Genomic DNA, 19,253 nt, shown 5'->3' with positions numbered 1-19,253 from the left:
TACAGAACTATGTTCTGAACACTATTCAGTATAAAAGATATGCTTTTACTTATACTGAGCTTACAGTGAAGAGTGTGCTACTGGGTTTTTATTCCATACTGTTGATAACTCCACTATTACTATGACATTAGTGGACTTGTTAACATTTCTTTTATTCCTGGTATGAGAATTGAAAGAGTACTTTTTATATTTTGTAACTCCACTGACTGACAATTATGTCTTTTGTTTCCTTGTCACATTTTACCAATTTGTAGCTTCTCGTTTGCTTTCAAATTCTTTGTTTTGCCCATCTGTTATTTTATTTTCTTATGCTTGCTATTGTTACTTTCACATTTGCTCCTAGCAGAGCTGAATATTCTTCATAGCAATCTTCTTCTGGGTTGTAATTCTAGTAGGACAATATTAAATTGTTCCCAACACTGTCCACAGTTCTTCCATCTAAATTATTTCTGCTGGGCTTTTTGACTCCTAATTATTTCAGGTTTATGAAATTGGATGCTAAAAACAACAGTGAGTGTATGCATTCCTTAGTCATATAACTAACAGAACAAAGATATCAATTTGCTGTACTTTATGTATATTAATGAATTCCTCTTTCAGTCAAGATAAGAATTAAGAAAGGCATCTTGCCAAGCAGTTGTCACCTGTGCCTCATAGATTCTTCCTTCTAGTGTAAATTCCCAGCAATGACAGTATCTTCTTCTGGGGATAGGAGTCCTTGAAGGAGTTTATATTGTTTTACAGCTACTTTGAGTTTGTCATTTACAGTGCTTCTGCTGTGAACGGTAACATGAGTGTGCACCAGTCATTCTGTATGATTTTGTCCTTCGCTTCTTGCCAGCAGGGGTTCAATAGTGCTTCTGCATTGTTTTCCTTCTATATACCACTGGTTTTATTATAAAATAATGTTTGTTTCCTGTTGGAAGCAGCAGTGTATGTCATATCATTCCAGGTTCTTCACATGCACTGCTAACATTGTGATATAATGGTGTCAAGTTGGCTTTGTTGATTTTCAACACCTTATAATATCAGTAGCAAATATTTAAGCAGCTGACTTTTTCCTGTTTCATACTGTTATATGCAGGCTTAAAGCCATTTTATTTTGGTTCATAGTCTGTACCTGAGGTAATGACTGATCTGACTTTGGCTCTCATTTACTCCTTCCATAAATAAAAAATGAACTCTAAGCAGCTGGAAGCTCATCTGTTTGTGCTGGTGGATAACTTGCATTTTTTGTGCTTTACTTATCTGATTTCATAACAATGTTTGCTCAAGACCCTGAAAATGTAGCATTTTCAAATGTAAATATTACAGAACTTAATACAGATAGATGAAAATTACTGGTTTTTACAGTTTAATACTGTCTCTTGTTATTTCCAATGGAAGGAGATTTAAAAAAACAGCAACAACATTTTTTTAATCATATGCAGTGTTCAGAAACAAATGGGAATAGCTTGATGACCTTCTTAATAAGACTTTAACCTGAAATCTTTTTTCCTCCTAATTTAGGTCAAATAAGCTCTTTATTTTGTGTGTATGATTCTACACCCTTATTTAATTATTCTCAGAATGTAGCTATTGTTAAGACCCTACAGTTTAGCACAGTTCAGCACATATTTCCTGCTGCTTACAGGAAGACACTGGGGAATGTGCTTTAATATCACTTCACATTTATTAAAATACAAACTCTTCCAAAGCAAGGATGTGCTACTGCCATGAATGAATAAATTTTAATCATAAAATGCACAAGTGAGAATTTAACCTGTTCAACAATATTTTCTAAATGGTTTTGTATGACACTACTTGTATCTGAATAAACATGTTGGGTGAAATATTTGCATATACCGAAGTAGTGAGTATTAATGTTTATACAACTACACTGTTGAAAAACAACAAATATTGACAGCTTATGTACTTGTAAAATGTCATGACTCTGCCTCAAAGTAAATTCTTTAAAATATGTCATGACACTGAAAGAAATTTACTTATTCCTTTCTTTTCTTTCCTCTTGTAGATATTTTTAAATGCAGATACTATTCGCCTGGGAAATCTACCAGTGGGCTCCTTTTCCTCCTCTTCACCTAGCTCTTCAGCTCCTCGCCAGACTATCTATGAGCTCTGCGCCTGCCCCAATGGTAAACTTTATCTGTCCCCAGCAGGAGCAGGCTCCACATGTCAATCCAGTAGCAACATCTGCTTGTGGAGCTAGAAGGACTCCAACTTCTCCTCACACCAGAATAGCCTTTTGTTACTATCCCTCTGCTTCACAGTTCTGCTCGGTTTCCCTTGTGACCAGTTCGACGCTTCAAATGGCCTGCAGAGCAACTTCTTCCAGTGTAAGCAGGAATACAGCGCTGCCTTCTCTTGTGGTTTGTGTTACCACTCAACGTAGAGATGGGAGTGAGATATTCAGAAATCAATGTATTCATCAGGAAACCTGGAACATAATATCACCTTTTGTCCAAAAGGGAGAATAACACAGGTGCCTTTGCTACATGAAGTGAAGCACATAGTTTTAGATTTTTGCAGGACCTGGATATGAACTGCACATATATATATATACAGTACATAAACGAATTTGCCCAGAATCTGATGGTGAAATGAATTGGTTACCCCTGTATGATAAATAACTTTACTGTCTGAAAGCACAATTTTCCATTCATCTTTTTGGATGTAAACTTTTATCCCTGAATTTTAAAATTTTGAAGCATTGTGTGATGCTCGCTTTACTAAACAATTAAATTCAGTAAATGGTTTTTAACACAAAAAGAGACAGAATCCCTCCGTGAGTTTGGTTTCTTTAAAAGTGTGTTGTTACTCTTTGTCTACTAAGTCTAGGGTTTTGTACACTAGGTAAATTTTGGAAGTGCTCAGCAATATTACCTTTCAGAGTTAAAAAGACACCTGCTCTTGTTTGTCAGATCTGAATGGCCTTACATATTAATTTTGTGGCTACTGCATGTGAAGTGATTGCTTTCAGTAGAACATACAGTTTCTGGAAAAGAACAGGGTAAAGAAGGAAATACTGTTGATGTGTTTTTTGATCAGTGTATTGCTCTTCACAACGTAATTATAATTGGCAAGTGCAAAAAAAAAAATCTTCAAAGGTATATCTTTTCCATTTTCTAGCTATGTCCAACTGCTGCCGTTTGAACACAGTACAAACATTAGTACTAATGCAGTGTGTAAAGCTGAGAAGCAGTGCACTAACAACTGGTACCACATTCATATTCATTATTCTCTTTTGTTTACCATCTGCTGCTAAGGTTTTCAAAGTAATAGTAATAAATATATATAAACACGCATTAAATGACATTCAGTATTAAAAATACGTTGATATTATGTTGACTTCATCAGGTCTGTGTTTAAATTATGCAGCCCCATTTGCACTCTGAGCTCACTTCTGACTTCTTTTTTTGACAAGTTTTATGTGGGATTTCTTTCTTGTATCAATCTTCATACTCTTTGGTTTGTTTGGTAATTGAAATCTTTGGTATGCTGCTAGTAAGTTTATCGCAACATTGATTAACAAGAGTATCTTGAAACTTGCAGAACCCAGGAATGTAAAACAGTATAAAAATGTTTCCCATTGTGGAAGATGGCTTGATTACATAAGGTAAGTGTGCTTTTTAATACTATTCTTTAAAATACCATGTAGCTTTAGAGGCTTCTGAATGTAAGACCATCAATGTAATGACAGGTTTTACAAGGTAACTCTGAAGTCAGGGCAAACAGCGCAAGGTGGGTATTTCTATGCAGCTTTTTTTTTTTTCTTTTGAGAAAAAAGAAAAAGCAAACAAATACTGTGATTACCTTTCTATTTTATTACCACCTCATAAGGTTGATTTTGTTTTCACTTCAGGTGAAATTCACTCCTGTGCAGAAGACCAGCACAAGACGTGTCCACGGCTTGACTGGTGCTTGCCTTTCCATTGGGCCTGTTCAGAGGTGTGAATTTCACTCTGTAGCAAGAATACTCTACTTGCTGTTTTTACCAGATAATAATAATAATAATAGTCTAAAATTATTTCCTCTGTTCAAAAGAAGGCTATTAGGAAATAATTCATTATTTCTTTGAGAATTGTATTCTTTCACTGGGAAAAACAAAACAAAACAAAACAAAAAAAAAGTATTAGAAAATATTTCAAGAAAATATATTAGAAGCCTGGGGATTCTTAGTAAGAGGAACAGAAACAGATACAAATGACAATGGTGATAATAAGACATTTGAAAGTGTATCCATACAATATACCCTTAAAACTATCAGGAAATATATGCCTCTGGTGTGAGAGCACAAGGAAAAAGGATCAATCGTATTCCAGGAGTACAATATATAGATCTGTATGACGATATACCTACATGTATTCATTATCTGTGCACACCTACAGACACTGGTTGCTTCAAAGATGCACAGATTGTAATGACTAATCTATTCAGTGACTTACATTTTGTCTTCCTACAAATTATACACAAGTAGACTAAGATTATTTTTTTTTCTCCCCACTAAACCTACATGATTTGTCATGCATTTTCCATTGAGCAATTCTTATTTGTTTGCTCTTCACCTTATATGATAACTTACCTGTAGTACAGTCAAAAAAGGTTTCAGGCTTCTTTCTGACCCAAACTTTATAAATTTTCCACAATTTTCTACAAATCATGTAGAGAAATAAAACATATCTTTTATAACAACTCATGTTAACAACAAGGCTGAAATAATTTACTGCTTTGTATGGGGAAAACTCAGAGCAGATGTGCAGATGGAACTTTGGACTTCAGAAAACCAAGCCAGTAAGTAAACAAAGCTCTACACTGTCAGGATTTTCTTGCTTGGAATCATTGCAGTCTGCTTGGTAGTATTTATTATACCAATATTGGTGCCAGTAAAAATAGAGTGTATTTAGGAACCTATGTGATAGATAGACATGTCTACCACGTAAACAGTTCTCATAATGTCTTAATATTTTGGTGAGTTTCAGAACACCAATATTTTACTTAAAATCTACTGCAAGCTATAAGAGGAAAAGAAAAACTCAGTTTTCATTTTAAAGGACATTTCTAGCCCACATGATTTCCGAGTATGGGAAAAGTGATTTCAGTGCATCTAGAGAACTACAAACATCAGAACACCAAGTATCTATAAGCAGTGTCATCATTTCTGAGTGGAAGGAGAAATAGGTCTGGTATTTTTTAGTGTTTGGAGCTGGCAATAATAGAGCTCTTTGATTCATAGCATGGTCCAAAAAGTGACATAGTCCAACCACATCATTTCAGATGGAAGGAAACTAGATCTCAGTACACATGCCATGTTAAAACATGGAGCCAAAACATAACTATTTTAGTGCTGGTGTTTTAATGCTGAGGTTTAAAATAAAGGCCATTCTGTGCAGAGCTATAGGAAATTTCTGGATACTTTTTGTCACATTCCTCGTAGATTCCTGGCCCTGTCTCCAAATTATTTCAGTCTTTGTTGTATAATATCTAACATTCTGGTTATGATTAAGCCCCAGCTGAAGGATCTCTAATTAGAGAAAAATTGGAATATTTTGATCACTTGTTTCAGAAAAGAGATTTCACTTCTTTTTATGGCTAAGGTAAGAGTTTCCCCGTTAACAAATCACTCTGTTGTGACAATTGCAGAGAAAGATTGAAGACCTTAAGGTCTTTTTAAGCATTAATATTAGTGCACTTTAAAAAAAAAAAAAAAAAAAAAAAAAAATCAGTGGCTAAAATTGTTCCTTTTGAGTCTCTTTTTAGTATATGAATACATGTATCAAATAAAGCTTCTTTTTGTACTCAAATGCTCAAATGTTTGTTTGGGAACCACTAAGATGATGTTGCAGATGTTTGGCTTCTTCAGAGCTATCTCTATGCCAACAACAAAATATATGAAAAGACCTTATTAAATACATGTATTTAATATATACAGTAGATTTATGTTCTGTAAAAACTGTCATGATATCCATGTCATAGGATACTGTCTCTTTCTTGTTTAAAAAAGAAAAATAAAAACATCAGCCAACCTCTCTGAGTACTGTTAGCTGTATCGTTTTGTACTGCAGTTCATTCATTGGTTAAGTGATAAGACCAAAGACTGACACTTCTACTTTATCTAACACTATGACACTGCTGCTTCTACTAATTCTGTTGGAATGAAGAGATGACAAGTTGTAATTACAACATGAAATTGTAACATAGTTTAGATTTGTGCAGCATTTTGAGCTGTAGATTGTTCACTTTATTCCAGGGTTTAATTTTTTTTTTTTTTAACTTTTTTGTTTGTTTTTCGGTTTTGTGTGTGTTTGTTTGTCAGCATGGTGTAATTATGTTACTGTTCATACATACCAGGATCTTTCATTGTTCATAAAAAAAGCAGAGCGTGTATTCCAAAATGTGCCAAGACATTGCTTGTTTCAACTGAAGTTATACTGTTTTGCTTGCGAAACAGTGGCTTGACTGGATAACACAATTCACTTAAAAAACATTTTAGATACAGAGGGCTATTAAGTCTGGGTTGAAGATAGAACTATACATGTCTAGAAGAATTTTACAAAGGATGTCTAGAAGAATTTTATGAAGGATGTTTAAGGTATTTGGTTACTAACACCATGTATTATTTGTTGTTTTTTGATTGTTTTAGATTCTAAACCACTGTCTAATTTAAAAAAAAAAAAAAAAAAAAAAAAAAAAGCAAACACTATGGAGTTACTATCGGCTGATTCACTGTAATGCATATGTAAGCTGGATCTAAGGTTGTGTCATATTGTTTCAATCAGTATTCAGTAAAGGTCTGCTAACCATTTTTGTTTTGTAACTTTCATGCTAATGATTTCCTTGTATATATAATATATAAAAAGATGGGAACTATTTTCTTACACATACTATGCAATATATTTGTAAAACTGCAATATTACCAAAATTACAAAAGCTGTGCTTTTGTACTCTGTTGCTTTATGTAAAACAAATCTTTTTTCTATTTAACAGATTGTCTGTCTTATAATTGTAGATAACATTATTCAAAAGCAGTACACTGAATCTTTAAGATTTTTTATTTCATTTTCCTTGGATTTTTTATTTTATGCTAATAATAGCAAGGTTTTGGAAGTTGGAAATTGTTTTTCCTTTGAAAGATAGAAATTTTACAGCATGTAATTAACATAGTCCATTTGAAATCTCTCCTGTATTTCTTTCATTTGATTGTAGCATTTTCACCTGGTGCTACTATATAACGATAAATAAATGTGATCTATAAAATAGGAAACATAATCAGAACTCATTTCAAGAATAACTGAATGGAAAACTTTCTAAGAGTGAGAGGAAGATGTAGGGTAGCTGATGAAAAAGTGTTAGTTTTTCTGTATATTTATATTTATTTTTTGCATTCTTCTATCTACATTAGCTGAACGGTAATGGCTTTTCTTTTCAAGATTTTTCTTCTCACACACAATATTTATTTTATTAAAGTTTTAGTGCAAAAGTATTTTTGAAAACAGAAATGTAGACTTGTGTGAAGAAAACCAAAATTTAAAGACATATAGGTTTTATTTCTGCATCAGCTTTACTAAAGTTAAGACTTAGAGTCCTGCATCTCATGTAATGTAAAAGTATATTACACTGCTCAAGTTTCTTTGTACCCTGCCAGAATAAACATAAGCTGTATGTTTAAACTGCACCAATTTACAAGCCACTTGGCAATTACACAGTAAAAGGTCTTGTAGTGATCTCGTCAATGTGAACAAATCCTATCTACATTTAAATTGGATAGCGTGATTCTGCTAACCATGTAGCCTTGCACATACCTCTGGCAAAAAGCAGACTAAGCATGTAGTTGGTTTGTTTGCACTAAGCTAATTGATGCCATGTTATGATTTCAGCAATATCCACAGTAGCCAAACAATAGCTAGCTGATAATGCCTAAAAAAGTGTATTTTCTGTACAAGAGCAGTGGTATAGACCTATGCAGGTCCTGCTAAGCCTCATGTGACTAATACACAATAGCTGATGCAGCAAGAAAAATTACTCTTAGCCATTTTATTCAGGATTGGACAAGCCCAATCCAGGAAGAGCTAAATGACACGCACACAAACACACACACACAAATAACGGAAGGTTTAGTGAAGAAAAAAACAAAACAAAACACAAAAACATAAACATTATGTTGATTCAACACAGTCCATATTGAGACTATAATTTAATACAATTTATTTTTTTGTGTAAAAATAGGGTCTCCTTTGGAACTTTGATCTTTAACCAATACATTTCTTATACTGGCCATAACTAGGACAAGTTTTGGAACAGCCAAGGAAAAAGCATATATTCTATGCTTGGTCTGATTCAAGTCAGTGTTACATATACTACTAATAAGCCTAACCTAGTTATCTGAGGGGAAAAAAATGGAATAAGAAAGTTTCCCTCAGTTTTAAGAAAACTTAAATCTTTTAAGGGCATCTTTTAAGTTGACCCTCTGAAGGTATGTCTCGCTCTTCCAATTTCTCTAGTTCTGAAGTGTTTAAGTACTTAGGCCATTTATATTATCAAAAAAGCCTGGCCTTTGGCTTAGCCAAGTTCACTGAATGCACGACTTGATCTGTGAAGAAAAGGTGCCTTTTTATCACATGTATACCTCTGTGCTGGTGAGACCTGTGAGGGAGGAATTCAGCTTCCAGCATAATCTAGAGCATAGTAAAGAGTAGGACTTATGCATAAGAGTGCATGCATAATTATGCATTCCTTAAAATTCCTTAAAATCAGATATCATATTTTCTGTGCTTTATGGTTCTTTGGAAGCTTGCATAGTCATTTTTCAACCCCTATTGTTCATTCTAGCACAATAACCAAATGCATTATTGCTTTCTTTCCAAGTGATATTTATTCAGTTTTCTTACCTACAATTCTGCAGTAGTTAGTGAAAGCAAAATCCCAACCCTTACCCCCCTTGGCCACCACCAACTCATACCTTTTCAGCTGAGCTCCAGCAGTTCCCCTTAGCCTCCTTCCTTCTCCCCAAACCACAAAAGGATAGGCACCAGAAAGGATTATGCTAAGTCTCTTTATCAGGTTCCTGTGTAACTTACTGGAACTGAATCAAAGGGGAAATTTATATCAAATAGGAAGATTATTTGCTTAGTGTAAACATAAGTTATGTAAGAAGGAAACAAACACAGGTAAATATCAATTTTAGCTCAGCTTACTAGAGTGAACAGTGAAAGATTTGGGATTATGAAGTCCTTAGTATTTTTTTTATTTCAAATAATGTTTATTATTTAATGAACGTATTTAAAATACCATAAAAGAAATATGCAAACCATTCTATCCTATTGACTTTTTAATTTTTTGAAAATGCAATAGAGAAGTAATCACTGAACACATTGTTTTTCCCTCTCTACTAATGTATTCATTTACTTCAACAAATTTGAGTGAATAAATACAACCTAAAATGTTACATAGTGAAAATCTAATTATTAAAAAAAATACTAAAACTAGATGATATTGTTCTTATAGGTCATGGGTGACATTCTCATTCATCCTAGGTTCTTTTCCAACAGCATGCTTTTCTGTTGTTTTGTGTGATCTTTGGGAGATTGGGAGCCCCTGATGATGAAGGAAATACAGTGTCTACGTAGTAGCGGAACCAGCTGTGGTAGCATCTCCCACATTTATGATGGCACTGAACAAAATGTGGGAGCACATGCACTAATGTGAGTATGGAGGGCCTCCTAGGTTTAGCTTTGTGAAGTCAACAGATGCTTTCCAGCCCTGTGTTCACCAGGCTGAATAAGAGATAGCATTGCAATGACTTGGGACAGACAGGCAGCATTGTATTTGTTCTGCATAGGAATGGTACAACAGTGATACACATGTAGTGAAGACAAACTGCCCAAGCTGCAACAGTACAAATTGAAAACTGGATTATTTTGTTTAGGTGAAAAAGCAGTCACTAGACTTCCCTAGGCCTAATAATAACTCAGAAAAATTGACAGAAAGTCAGGTGGAGGAGAATCATTTTTATGTCTATATCCATGGAACTTTCCCTTTACTTTCTTTTAAAAAACACCATTGCAAAGGAGAAAAGCATAAAAGGGTATAAATTTTGTACTTCTCAAATAGAAGGTGACAGTGAACTCTCTGTGTATAAGTGTCTGTGGTTACGGCAGAAAGAGCTGAAAATAGACCAGTATATGAGGGCGGATTCAGACACTGTTAAAGGGAATAGAAACACTGACAAATTCCATGCCTTTAGATCAAGCTTTAAAAGTTCATTAAAGCTTGTGGGAGAAAAAAAAAAAAAGAGAGAGAGAGAGAGAAGGAGCATGGAAAGAGAATAAAGGTGTGTGCAAAAGAGACAGAGAATGGTATTAGAAGACATTTACAATTTAAAGGAGAAAAGGAGAAGATAATATTTCTCTGACCTAGACAATTATGCCATGCCCTAAGCACGAGCAAATCTTTAGGATACCATTGATTCAGAAATCATTTCCAAGACCAGAAATATGCTATTCATAACAGACAATACCACCAAACCTCTGTTGCTACACTGGCCATGAAGAGAGGCACAGCTTTGGACCCTGTATGGAAGCTACATAGAGGATAGAAGGCTGTATGTACAAAAAGACAGTCCTGGGCAGAGAAGGTAGTCACTGAGGCATACTGCCTAAAGCAGTGCAAAAGGAAAACAACTGTAGCAAGAGTTACGAAATGGAGACCTGTCTGTTGAATATTTATTTATTTATTTATTTTGAGGTAAGAATCTGGACTCTAGGGTATTTTTTCTATTAGATTTTTTTTTTTAACAGCATCTAGGGGCAAGTGTTGATTTCTACTGAGATTTGTTTCACAGTAGACAATAAATGCACATGCATAGCTATAAATATATAAGAAATTAGGCCTACTTTGAAATCATTTTAGTGACAACAGCAGTTTTCTTTTGTTATGGAAGTTAGACCCACCAGCTAAAGAACTGGGCTGCTGTAAGGTTTTGTTTGTAGTTTTGTTTGTTGTTTTTTTTGTTGACACACAGTACTTTTATATTTACACACATGGCATTTCACAACTCTAAAGCCCAGATGAATCCTCTTACAGCACTTTGTAAGGTAATAGTTTATCTGTCTAGTTATGAGTTAGATCATATACAGTGCAAATTTTACTTAAGAGTATCTATTCTCTATGATGATTATTGCCTCCTCATCTTCATGTGTCCTAGTATCAACTGCTAGATTACAGTAGACCTACTAAAATTCTGATATTAAACTACTGTTACTTCTAGTTTCTGGGGGGGAAGTCTAGGACACTGTACCAGCCCCTTCTTTTATAATAACCATCTCTTCTCATGCATGTTAGCATACATTTGTGAGCAAGTCACCACATGATTAACCAGATTACTGGAGCTGCTTCCTAGAATGATTTGGTTATTTACCTCCAGTTTCCAAAATCTTGCATGGCTTTAATATAATGTGGGTTTTATCTTTTTATTTAACTATAGTACATTACGTACTTTTTAAGAGATTTAAATTATATATCTAAACCACAAAACTTTATTAGTGGCCATATGTTTCTGAGAACTGAAAGGGAAAAATACATTTAAATCATATTGTCTCACATTTTACAGAACAGTATAATTTCAGTTCATTTAGGCAATTTTCCTATCTATTTTTAGGACACCTAACAAGCAAACATTTAATTAAATTTGACACTGTATGGTTTGCCAAACAAATACCACTTCAGTTAGACTATTGTGATGACAAAGTATTTACATTCCAAAGAAAAATTTCTAAATGGTGTATTATTCCCTTTTAGAAGTATATAATGTATTATCATGTTGTGACGTATGAAAAGTTAAGTTATATCAATTTTTAAATAAATGTAAATAAAAATCTTTAGTATAAACTGCTGTGAAATGTGCACCTTCAATTTATTGAACTTTTCTATTAACGTAGTTTATCCAGAAGTTACATTAAGCTACATGTTAAGCTATGTACATATTTTTCATGTTTTATGTTGCTTTCCATTCTTTCACATATCCTTCTTAAGAGTAGGTTATGCTTGTTAATGTTTGTAGTATTTTTGTGTGCAAACCTCATATTTTTTTGCTCTATTACTTAGTGCAGTATGAATTTATCCTTTGGATTTATTTATCCTGGACACTAATTTGTCACTACACTTAACATTTAGGTTAAGCTCCCTCAAAGCTTTGCATATGTATTTAACTAGAATATGTGAGTCTCTCCAGTAAGCTTAGTGGAACTTCTGAAGTTTGAAGTTGGGAGCATGATACGTTTTTTTTCTTGATCAGTCTTCATAAGTCAAGTACAGTAAGACAATACCTTGCAGAGCTAAAAATTACTATAAAATAGCAAAGGTGAAAAACTCTTCTGAATATTACACAGTGCTTCACTTTTGCTTAGTTTAGTTGAGTAAGGCCACTCTTGAGAAGATACATTCATCAATATTTCCTTTTTCAGATGTTTGACTTTAGCACGCTGTTTGTCTGCATCATACCCATTTTTACTTTTGATTTGAATTATACCAGCATCTATTATGTTGAAAGTGTTCTGTGCAAGTCCTAAAAAACCCTGCTGACTTTATATGAACATATTCTATTGTGTCTTTGAGGATAAGTGCCATCAATCAGCAAAGTGAATCAGTGGCATTTGGCTATGTTTCACATATACAGATCTAGAAATTTTCTGTATTTGAAATTTGAAAACATGGATAAAACCTTTATCCTGCACAAAAAGGGTAAATGCAGCTTGATTCACAGTTCATCTGCCAGCACAGTTTGTTCATGCTGATGGTCTCATGCTAAAATTGTCTTCCCAGCTCCATTGGATATTGTGAATGCACATCATCAGGCAATGAGCACCCCTTAACTCCGCATGCTAGACTGAAGAAAATCAATTTGAATTCTCAAAAGATGAAGGTAGTACAGATGGCCACTGTATGTTGCCAGCTGTTCCACAACACTGGAGTCTTGGAGAGGGATTTAAAAAAACAAACAAGAAATTGGTTTGTAAATTGTAGCAAGCTATTGAGCTGCATCACTGCCCTGTTTATTATCACAGGACACTGAAGAGCTCAGACAAGTGGAGAAAAGAGTTTTCCTCACACCTGCAATAATCAGTAATCACGGTGTGGTGGAAGGGAAAGAAGATGTAAATATGAAGCTTCACAGCCTTGCCCCAATGAAAATGTCAGCTCTATAATATAAGATTTCATATGGAAAGATCTGTCTATCAGCTGTGTAAGAATTGACTATATCTTGTAAGCTGTACTGCAGGGATAACAATTTTCTGAACAGAATTTTGGTTATGTGTTTTCAATCATGTTAATTCTCTGCTTCTGCCTTCTCTTTTTCTGTTCTTTAGACTAGTAACTCCTTAGGACTCTTCTTTAAGAGTCTGTAGTAAATACTAATGTTGTGAAAGTTCTGCAGGCTAATGGGCTTACCTTATCACGTTTAGTAGAAATGGTGCACAGAAGTAATGCTTCATTTTACAAGCCAAGTTTAAAGATTGTGCCATAATTCCGAATCAAACGATCCTAACAACCTCCTGAATGAAATACCTTAGATATCACACTGAGTAGTTTTCCTGTTAGCATTTCCATTGCTAACAGAGTTCTGTGGACTCTGGAGAACCAATGCCCAAGTCTAGGTCAGACCAATCTCTGATAGTGGCAGCAGAGGATGGTATTTAGGAACAGCATATGAGTGCTCAAGTTACATTGAACCTTCCCCACAGACTCCTCTAGTAGCCACAGTTGTATTCCCCACCCGTACCTATACTGTCTGTTCATGGCTCTGTTGCCTGTGAGTTTCTCTCATTCGTTTGCAAAGCTGCTGGCACAGCTGCCGTTTTTTTGGCAGCAAGTTCCTAATATTCATCACCTGCTGCTTAGAGAAGTGCTTTCTTTCATCACCTTTAAACTGATCTACAGATAATTTCATTGAGGGCCCCTAATTTTGATACTGTGGGATTTGATGAAGGATAACTCTGCAGCCACTTTATCAACCACCTCCATGATACTATAGAGGTTAAACACATCCCCTTCGAGCTTTTCCAAAGGCTCTTCAAAGTCGAGAGTCTTAATCTTCTCCTCAGTTTCTTCTTATAATTCTCCAGAACTCTCAGATAAATCCCATACAGTCCTGGCTAACACCTAATTTATTGGGTCTAATCCTTCTACATTTACTCCCCAGTGACCTAGCCCTGATGACTTAACCACTACAGAGAATGTACTCACTGCATGTAGGACCCTGGTACCATCAGCAGTTAAGGTCTTTCTGTCCCTACCCTTTGTGCTGGGCTTGTGGCCCTGGTGAAGAAGCACTTGTAAATTTTGCCCTTGCTCTTTTGTTTGACATTGCACATGCCAGTTGGCCTGGCTGGCAGGCAGGCTGGTTTGTCTAATCTATTTATTGTGAATTTGATGTTTATTCCCTCCTGACCTTTCAGAGACACATTGAACATTAACCACATCCTCTCAGGGGTCACATCAGTCTGAACCAGGTGCTCTCATGTGCCTGTTGGCTTTCACCCAGCTCCTAGCATAAATACTGTTCTACAACCTTTTTAATTTTCAGTGCCAGCAGACTGGCTCCATTTCGATTAAAGTACAGTCTTAATAGGACCACTGAGGGTTTTTTAAATCTATTACCCTCAAAGTGTTGGTGCAAAGGGTACATGTGTTCCTCCAGCATTGTTCATCTCTCCTGACAGCAAGGGTCATGAACACTCCGAGGTCCCAGAGGTTCTGCAGAAGCTTGTAGCCACTCTTCTCAAACCACATGAATCAAGTTTTGCTGGAAATCTAGAATAATATGGACTTAGAACACTGTTCAGAGCTTTTGCTCTTTTTCCAAACCTGTGTTAAAAGCACACTGCTGAAGCAGCATTTTTAATTTTTTTGTTGACCATTTTGTAGTTTAGCAAAATCTGGTTTAAAATAACTTCCGATAACTTCCTCCTTTCTTAGTAATTACTTTTCTAATTTTAGTCTGCTTATCCTCATATTCTTAAAATGTTTATGGCAATAAAAATGACAATCATAAAAGCTGTCACATTTATTGAGTTGGCATATAAATTATGTTCCTTTCCAAACAGCAAGTTAAATACATTTTTTTTCTGGTGTGGGGGTGAAGGGGAGTTTTAAAAAAAATGATACATTTAGAGGACATTAAGTGACATTTAGGGAATATTAGAGGAAATTCTGCATTCTGGGCAGCTTGATAAACTTCTCATTTTCCAAGTGCCTGACAAAGCACTTATATTGGGATTACTCCAATATGGTTTCTAGCCCTATTGGTCTTGTGGAAGGTTTTTCTCCCTGACTAAATTTGTCTCCCGTCCAATCCAGCAAAGGTTTCCAACTGCTGCCAGGCCAACCTATCTACTCACTCAACCAATCCTATAGAGGCCAAAGGGTATTTAAAAGGGTTTAAATATCCTTTAAATATTGAAGGACCCAGGAGGAGCAGCTGTGTGCTTGTTTGGTAATCAGTGCTTGGAGCTGCTGTAGCTGGTGGCTACTTCCTCCTGCTGAGCTTTTGGTTTCATGACTAGATGCTGGTCTAGTTCCTGATCCAGTCCAGGCTCTTGTGCTGTCTTTTACTGTATTGGAGCTGACTTCTGAAGCAGGTGTCACATTCCTCATGAAGAGAAGTCTTGTGTTGTTGGTGCCCAGGCTGTGTGACACGGTACAGCATGGTAAGTACTAATGAATTGTTGAAACTCATTGTAAGTTGTTGTAATGTACTGCTTATTTACTGCACATTTAAAAAAAAAAAAAAAAAAAAAGCCACTTACAAATTTGGGGTTTTGTATTATTATTTCATACATACACATATACAAATATGCATATATAGATATTCATATGTATATGTATATATATATATTTGAATTATTGGGACCTATTATCTTCCCTGCAGTGCTTCAGAGCTATGAACTGTTCTTAACTATATCTTGCAAAATCTAGAGGAAAACTAGATTAAATTAAAAGTCTTCAGTAAATTGAGTCATCTGCCTTTTGAAGGAAGAACATGGTTTTTAAAGGGGGTGAACCTGATTCCTCTTGTGCTTTAAAAACAGAAAACTGAGGTCAGTAACTTTTCAATTGGCAAATTAATAACTTGTAATGCGTTAGTTACTTTAATAACAGTAAAACCTTATAGTTTATTTAGAACTGTATTTTAATATCCTATACAACTAGATTCTAATGCAGAAGCTCTTCTTTCTCCTTTGTGCTTGGTTAGTAACTTTTGTCACGGATAGTAAGAGTCAAGTAATTATTTTCTAAGTGTGGATGATTTATTTTTTTTCTTTTCAATTTCCATCTTATTTTATATGAGAACTATGGGCATTATTTTCAACCCATGATAAACAAACCTGAAGAGTTAATTATTATGTAATGATATAGCTACTATTATATGCCAGACCCTTATGCTGAGATATGCTTTCATAATTTATCCTGACTTCTGGGGCCATGTTATTTTTCTACATTGAGGAAAACTTTATTAGAAAAGACTTCAAAAACTTCTTGTTACTGATGTACTTAAAGAACATCTGTGGTATTTAATTTTTCTTCTATATACTTATATAAATATAAAAAATAGCTTGATAAATGATTGGATTATTTCCTCACCACAAGAGGAAATTGTAAGAGAAAATGCAAGGGGTGATAATCCAATGAAAATTATCTCCATGTCTAGTGATATGAAGTGAAGTGCAGGTATGGTCAAAGAAAGAAAAATATGATAATAAAACTCACTGCATGCATAAGTGTGTATGCCACAGGTGAAGGCTTACACTCAAATTCTTCATAACCATGTAATCAGCTTTTTTTATAATACTACCATTTGATAGTTATTTATTCGCCACAAAACATATGTGGCCTTAATTGCAATATTACTGACACCCCCCTTCAGTAATTAGATTAAAAAATTTACAACGTAGCACGTATTTGCATTACATGTGTTACTTGGATTTTATGAACTTGGTAAGGGGCTTATAATTGTAATTAGCCTGACTGAACTATTTAGAGTTTGTGCTAATGAAGTTTGTAAATGAAGACAGTGTTGCAGTTATACTCACCATTATTTATGAAATTCAATGTCATTAGAAGTCTTAAATTTTATTTTCAATAATTATGATGAGTAGATATCAAAAATATAGGGATTACAGCTTAACAGGTGTCAGCTAATACCGTGCTTGAGTGCTGTAAATAGCCCAAGGAGTATATTCATGTCTAATTGTCTACACTCCAGAGTACAACAGCTGCCACTTGTAGCAGATGTATCATCTGACTGACGATATTCTCCAATGTGTCGACAGGCTCTTCTGGTGCAGCTGATTATATATGATCGTATTTGGCATAGCTGCATACCCTTAATAGACACTTTTATCATTGTTCACTGAACACTGGAATACTTTAGTCAGCTGTTTATTATGCCAGCAGTAATGGAGTATCAGCCAAAAAAATTCATTAAGATAGCTGTTTACTGGACTATGGAAAATGAATCCATGACCTTAACAAACTAGTGTCCACATAGCAAAATATGCAAGAGTGGGTGGAAACAGCAGCCTCTGCAAGAAGCCTTTACACAAAGAATAGTCTCTTCCAATCCATAAGGGTGATCCCACTGCACTGGTGCTACCTGTGCAGTTTAGTGTATTAGGGTATCAATTCCCACAAAGTTCTCTCCAGCATGACCGCATTTGAGAGACATTCATTTCCCAGGTCTTTAGTATGGCTGCACTCAGAGACAAAATGAAAAACAGAAAATCAAAAGTGAAAAAGCTATATAGTAGGTATCAAGTCTAATTTTATTATACTTGAAGAGTATCTTGTGCCCAAAGAAAAAAAGACCCTATAAAACTACTTGAAGCATTGACTGATTAATGAAAAAAGATACTAGGATCCAAAGCTTTGATTATGAGTCTGACTGAGGCTTGGGAACAGGATGACAAATAATTGCCAACAGCTTTGTGACTTGTAAAAATGAATATTTCTGTGAATTTCATATAATTCTCATGTTTTGGTTCATATTCTTGATTTTCCTGTCAAGTTAATCACCCGTCACTTCCTGGAGGAATGATTAGAAGACTTTGAATGATTTAACTAACATAGGTCTGACTTGTTTTCCTCCACCCTTTCTCTTCGTCTATTTTTCTTTCAGGGCTGAAGTTTCACTTTTTTTAGTTACCGTAAATAGTTTATTTAGATACTCAAACTTGCTTTTTTTTTTTTTCTTCTCGTCTTCATGCCAGAACTCCATCTTTAAAAGCAATCTAAAAGAGGCTATATAATATTGACTTTAGCAACCTAATGAGGAAGGAAGTTCATTCATGGAAACTGCTACAAAATGAAATACAGGTAATGGACCGTGAAGTCAGGTGAAACACTCTCTTCTCTTTGTGCTAGGAGTCAGAAGGCAAGTAAGGCTGCAAAGACTGCATATGTTAGACAAGAAAATGCTATACAGGAGCATGTTTCCTACACAGGGAAAGGATAGCTGAAGAGCCAATGGAAGAACTAGCTGATGAGAATTTAAGATATATCTTGTTTGGTGCTTATTGTTGGTAATCTGACTGAAGAGCAGAAGGACTTTGAGTCTAATATGGATGTTCTCAAAATAGGAATGGAGTAAGAAAAGTATACAAACCAAAGAGGGTGCATCAGTGTTGTGATTGACTTCAGTATTTCCTCTTCATTTTTCTAATGCTTTTTTTTTTTTTTAATGTATTTACACATCCAGTTCAGCTCTTCTCCCAGTAGTATTAAAGAAGAAAATAGCATACTCATAGATTTTCTGTCTGCAAACTGTATCTTCCTCAAAACTAAGAGGTTGTGTGTTATGCTTTGAGTTTCCAGCATGATGTTTTACGAGTGCAATACCATTCTGATTAACATAAGACAAAAGAAACAGTGTCCTGTGATATCAGTCACAGTCTGAGGAGAGTATGAGGAATCCATTTGGGTATGACCGTTCCCCTGAACACTGGTGATAGTGTTAGGCTGACAGCCACCTGTGGGCATGTAGGCTGTGAGACAGACTCTAGTTTCTGGTGTCAGTGGTAGCTTTTGCAGGCTATTTGAATTTGCCGCATGCTTGACATGAGACCACTTGATTGCTTATTAGCAAGTCTTGGGCAGTTCCCCCAGTCTCTTCCTTTACAAAGCTTTGAAAGAAAGAACTTGGGCAGTAAAGGATATGACAACATAGTGCTGAGTATCAGAAACCAAAGAACTTTGGTCATATA

The 19,253-nt window shown here is 35.1% G+C and overlaps 1 protein-coding gene across 4 annotated transcripts in view; it reads left to right on the top strand.

The window, feature by feature from the left end:
• Window positions 1-3,741, top strand: part of SGCZ (sarcoglycan zeta) — a 451,534-nt gene extending 447,793 nt beyond the window's left edge. For all 4 annotated transcript variants that reach the window (XM_032186118.1, XM_032186120.1, XM_032186117.1 and 1 more), the window contains one exon: window positions 2,015-3,741. In XM_032186118.1, coding sequence (XP_032042009.1) covers window positions 2,015-2,209 — 195 coding nt within the window. In that variant the 3' untranslated portion in view covers window positions 2,210-3,741. The remainder of the gene's footprint in view (window positions 1-2,014) is intronic.
• Window positions 3,742-19,253: the final 15,512 nt, after the last annotated feature.

Source organism: Aythya fuligula, chromosome 4 (assembly GCF_009819795.1).
Source record: "Aythya fuligula isolate bAytFul2 chromosome 4, bAytFul2.pri, whole genome shotgun sequence".
Classification (NCBI taxonomy): Eukaryota; Metazoa; Chordata; class Aves; order Anseriformes; family Anatidae; genus Aythya; species Aythya fuligula.
This window is presented reverse-complemented; position numbering and strand designations above follow the sequence as displayed.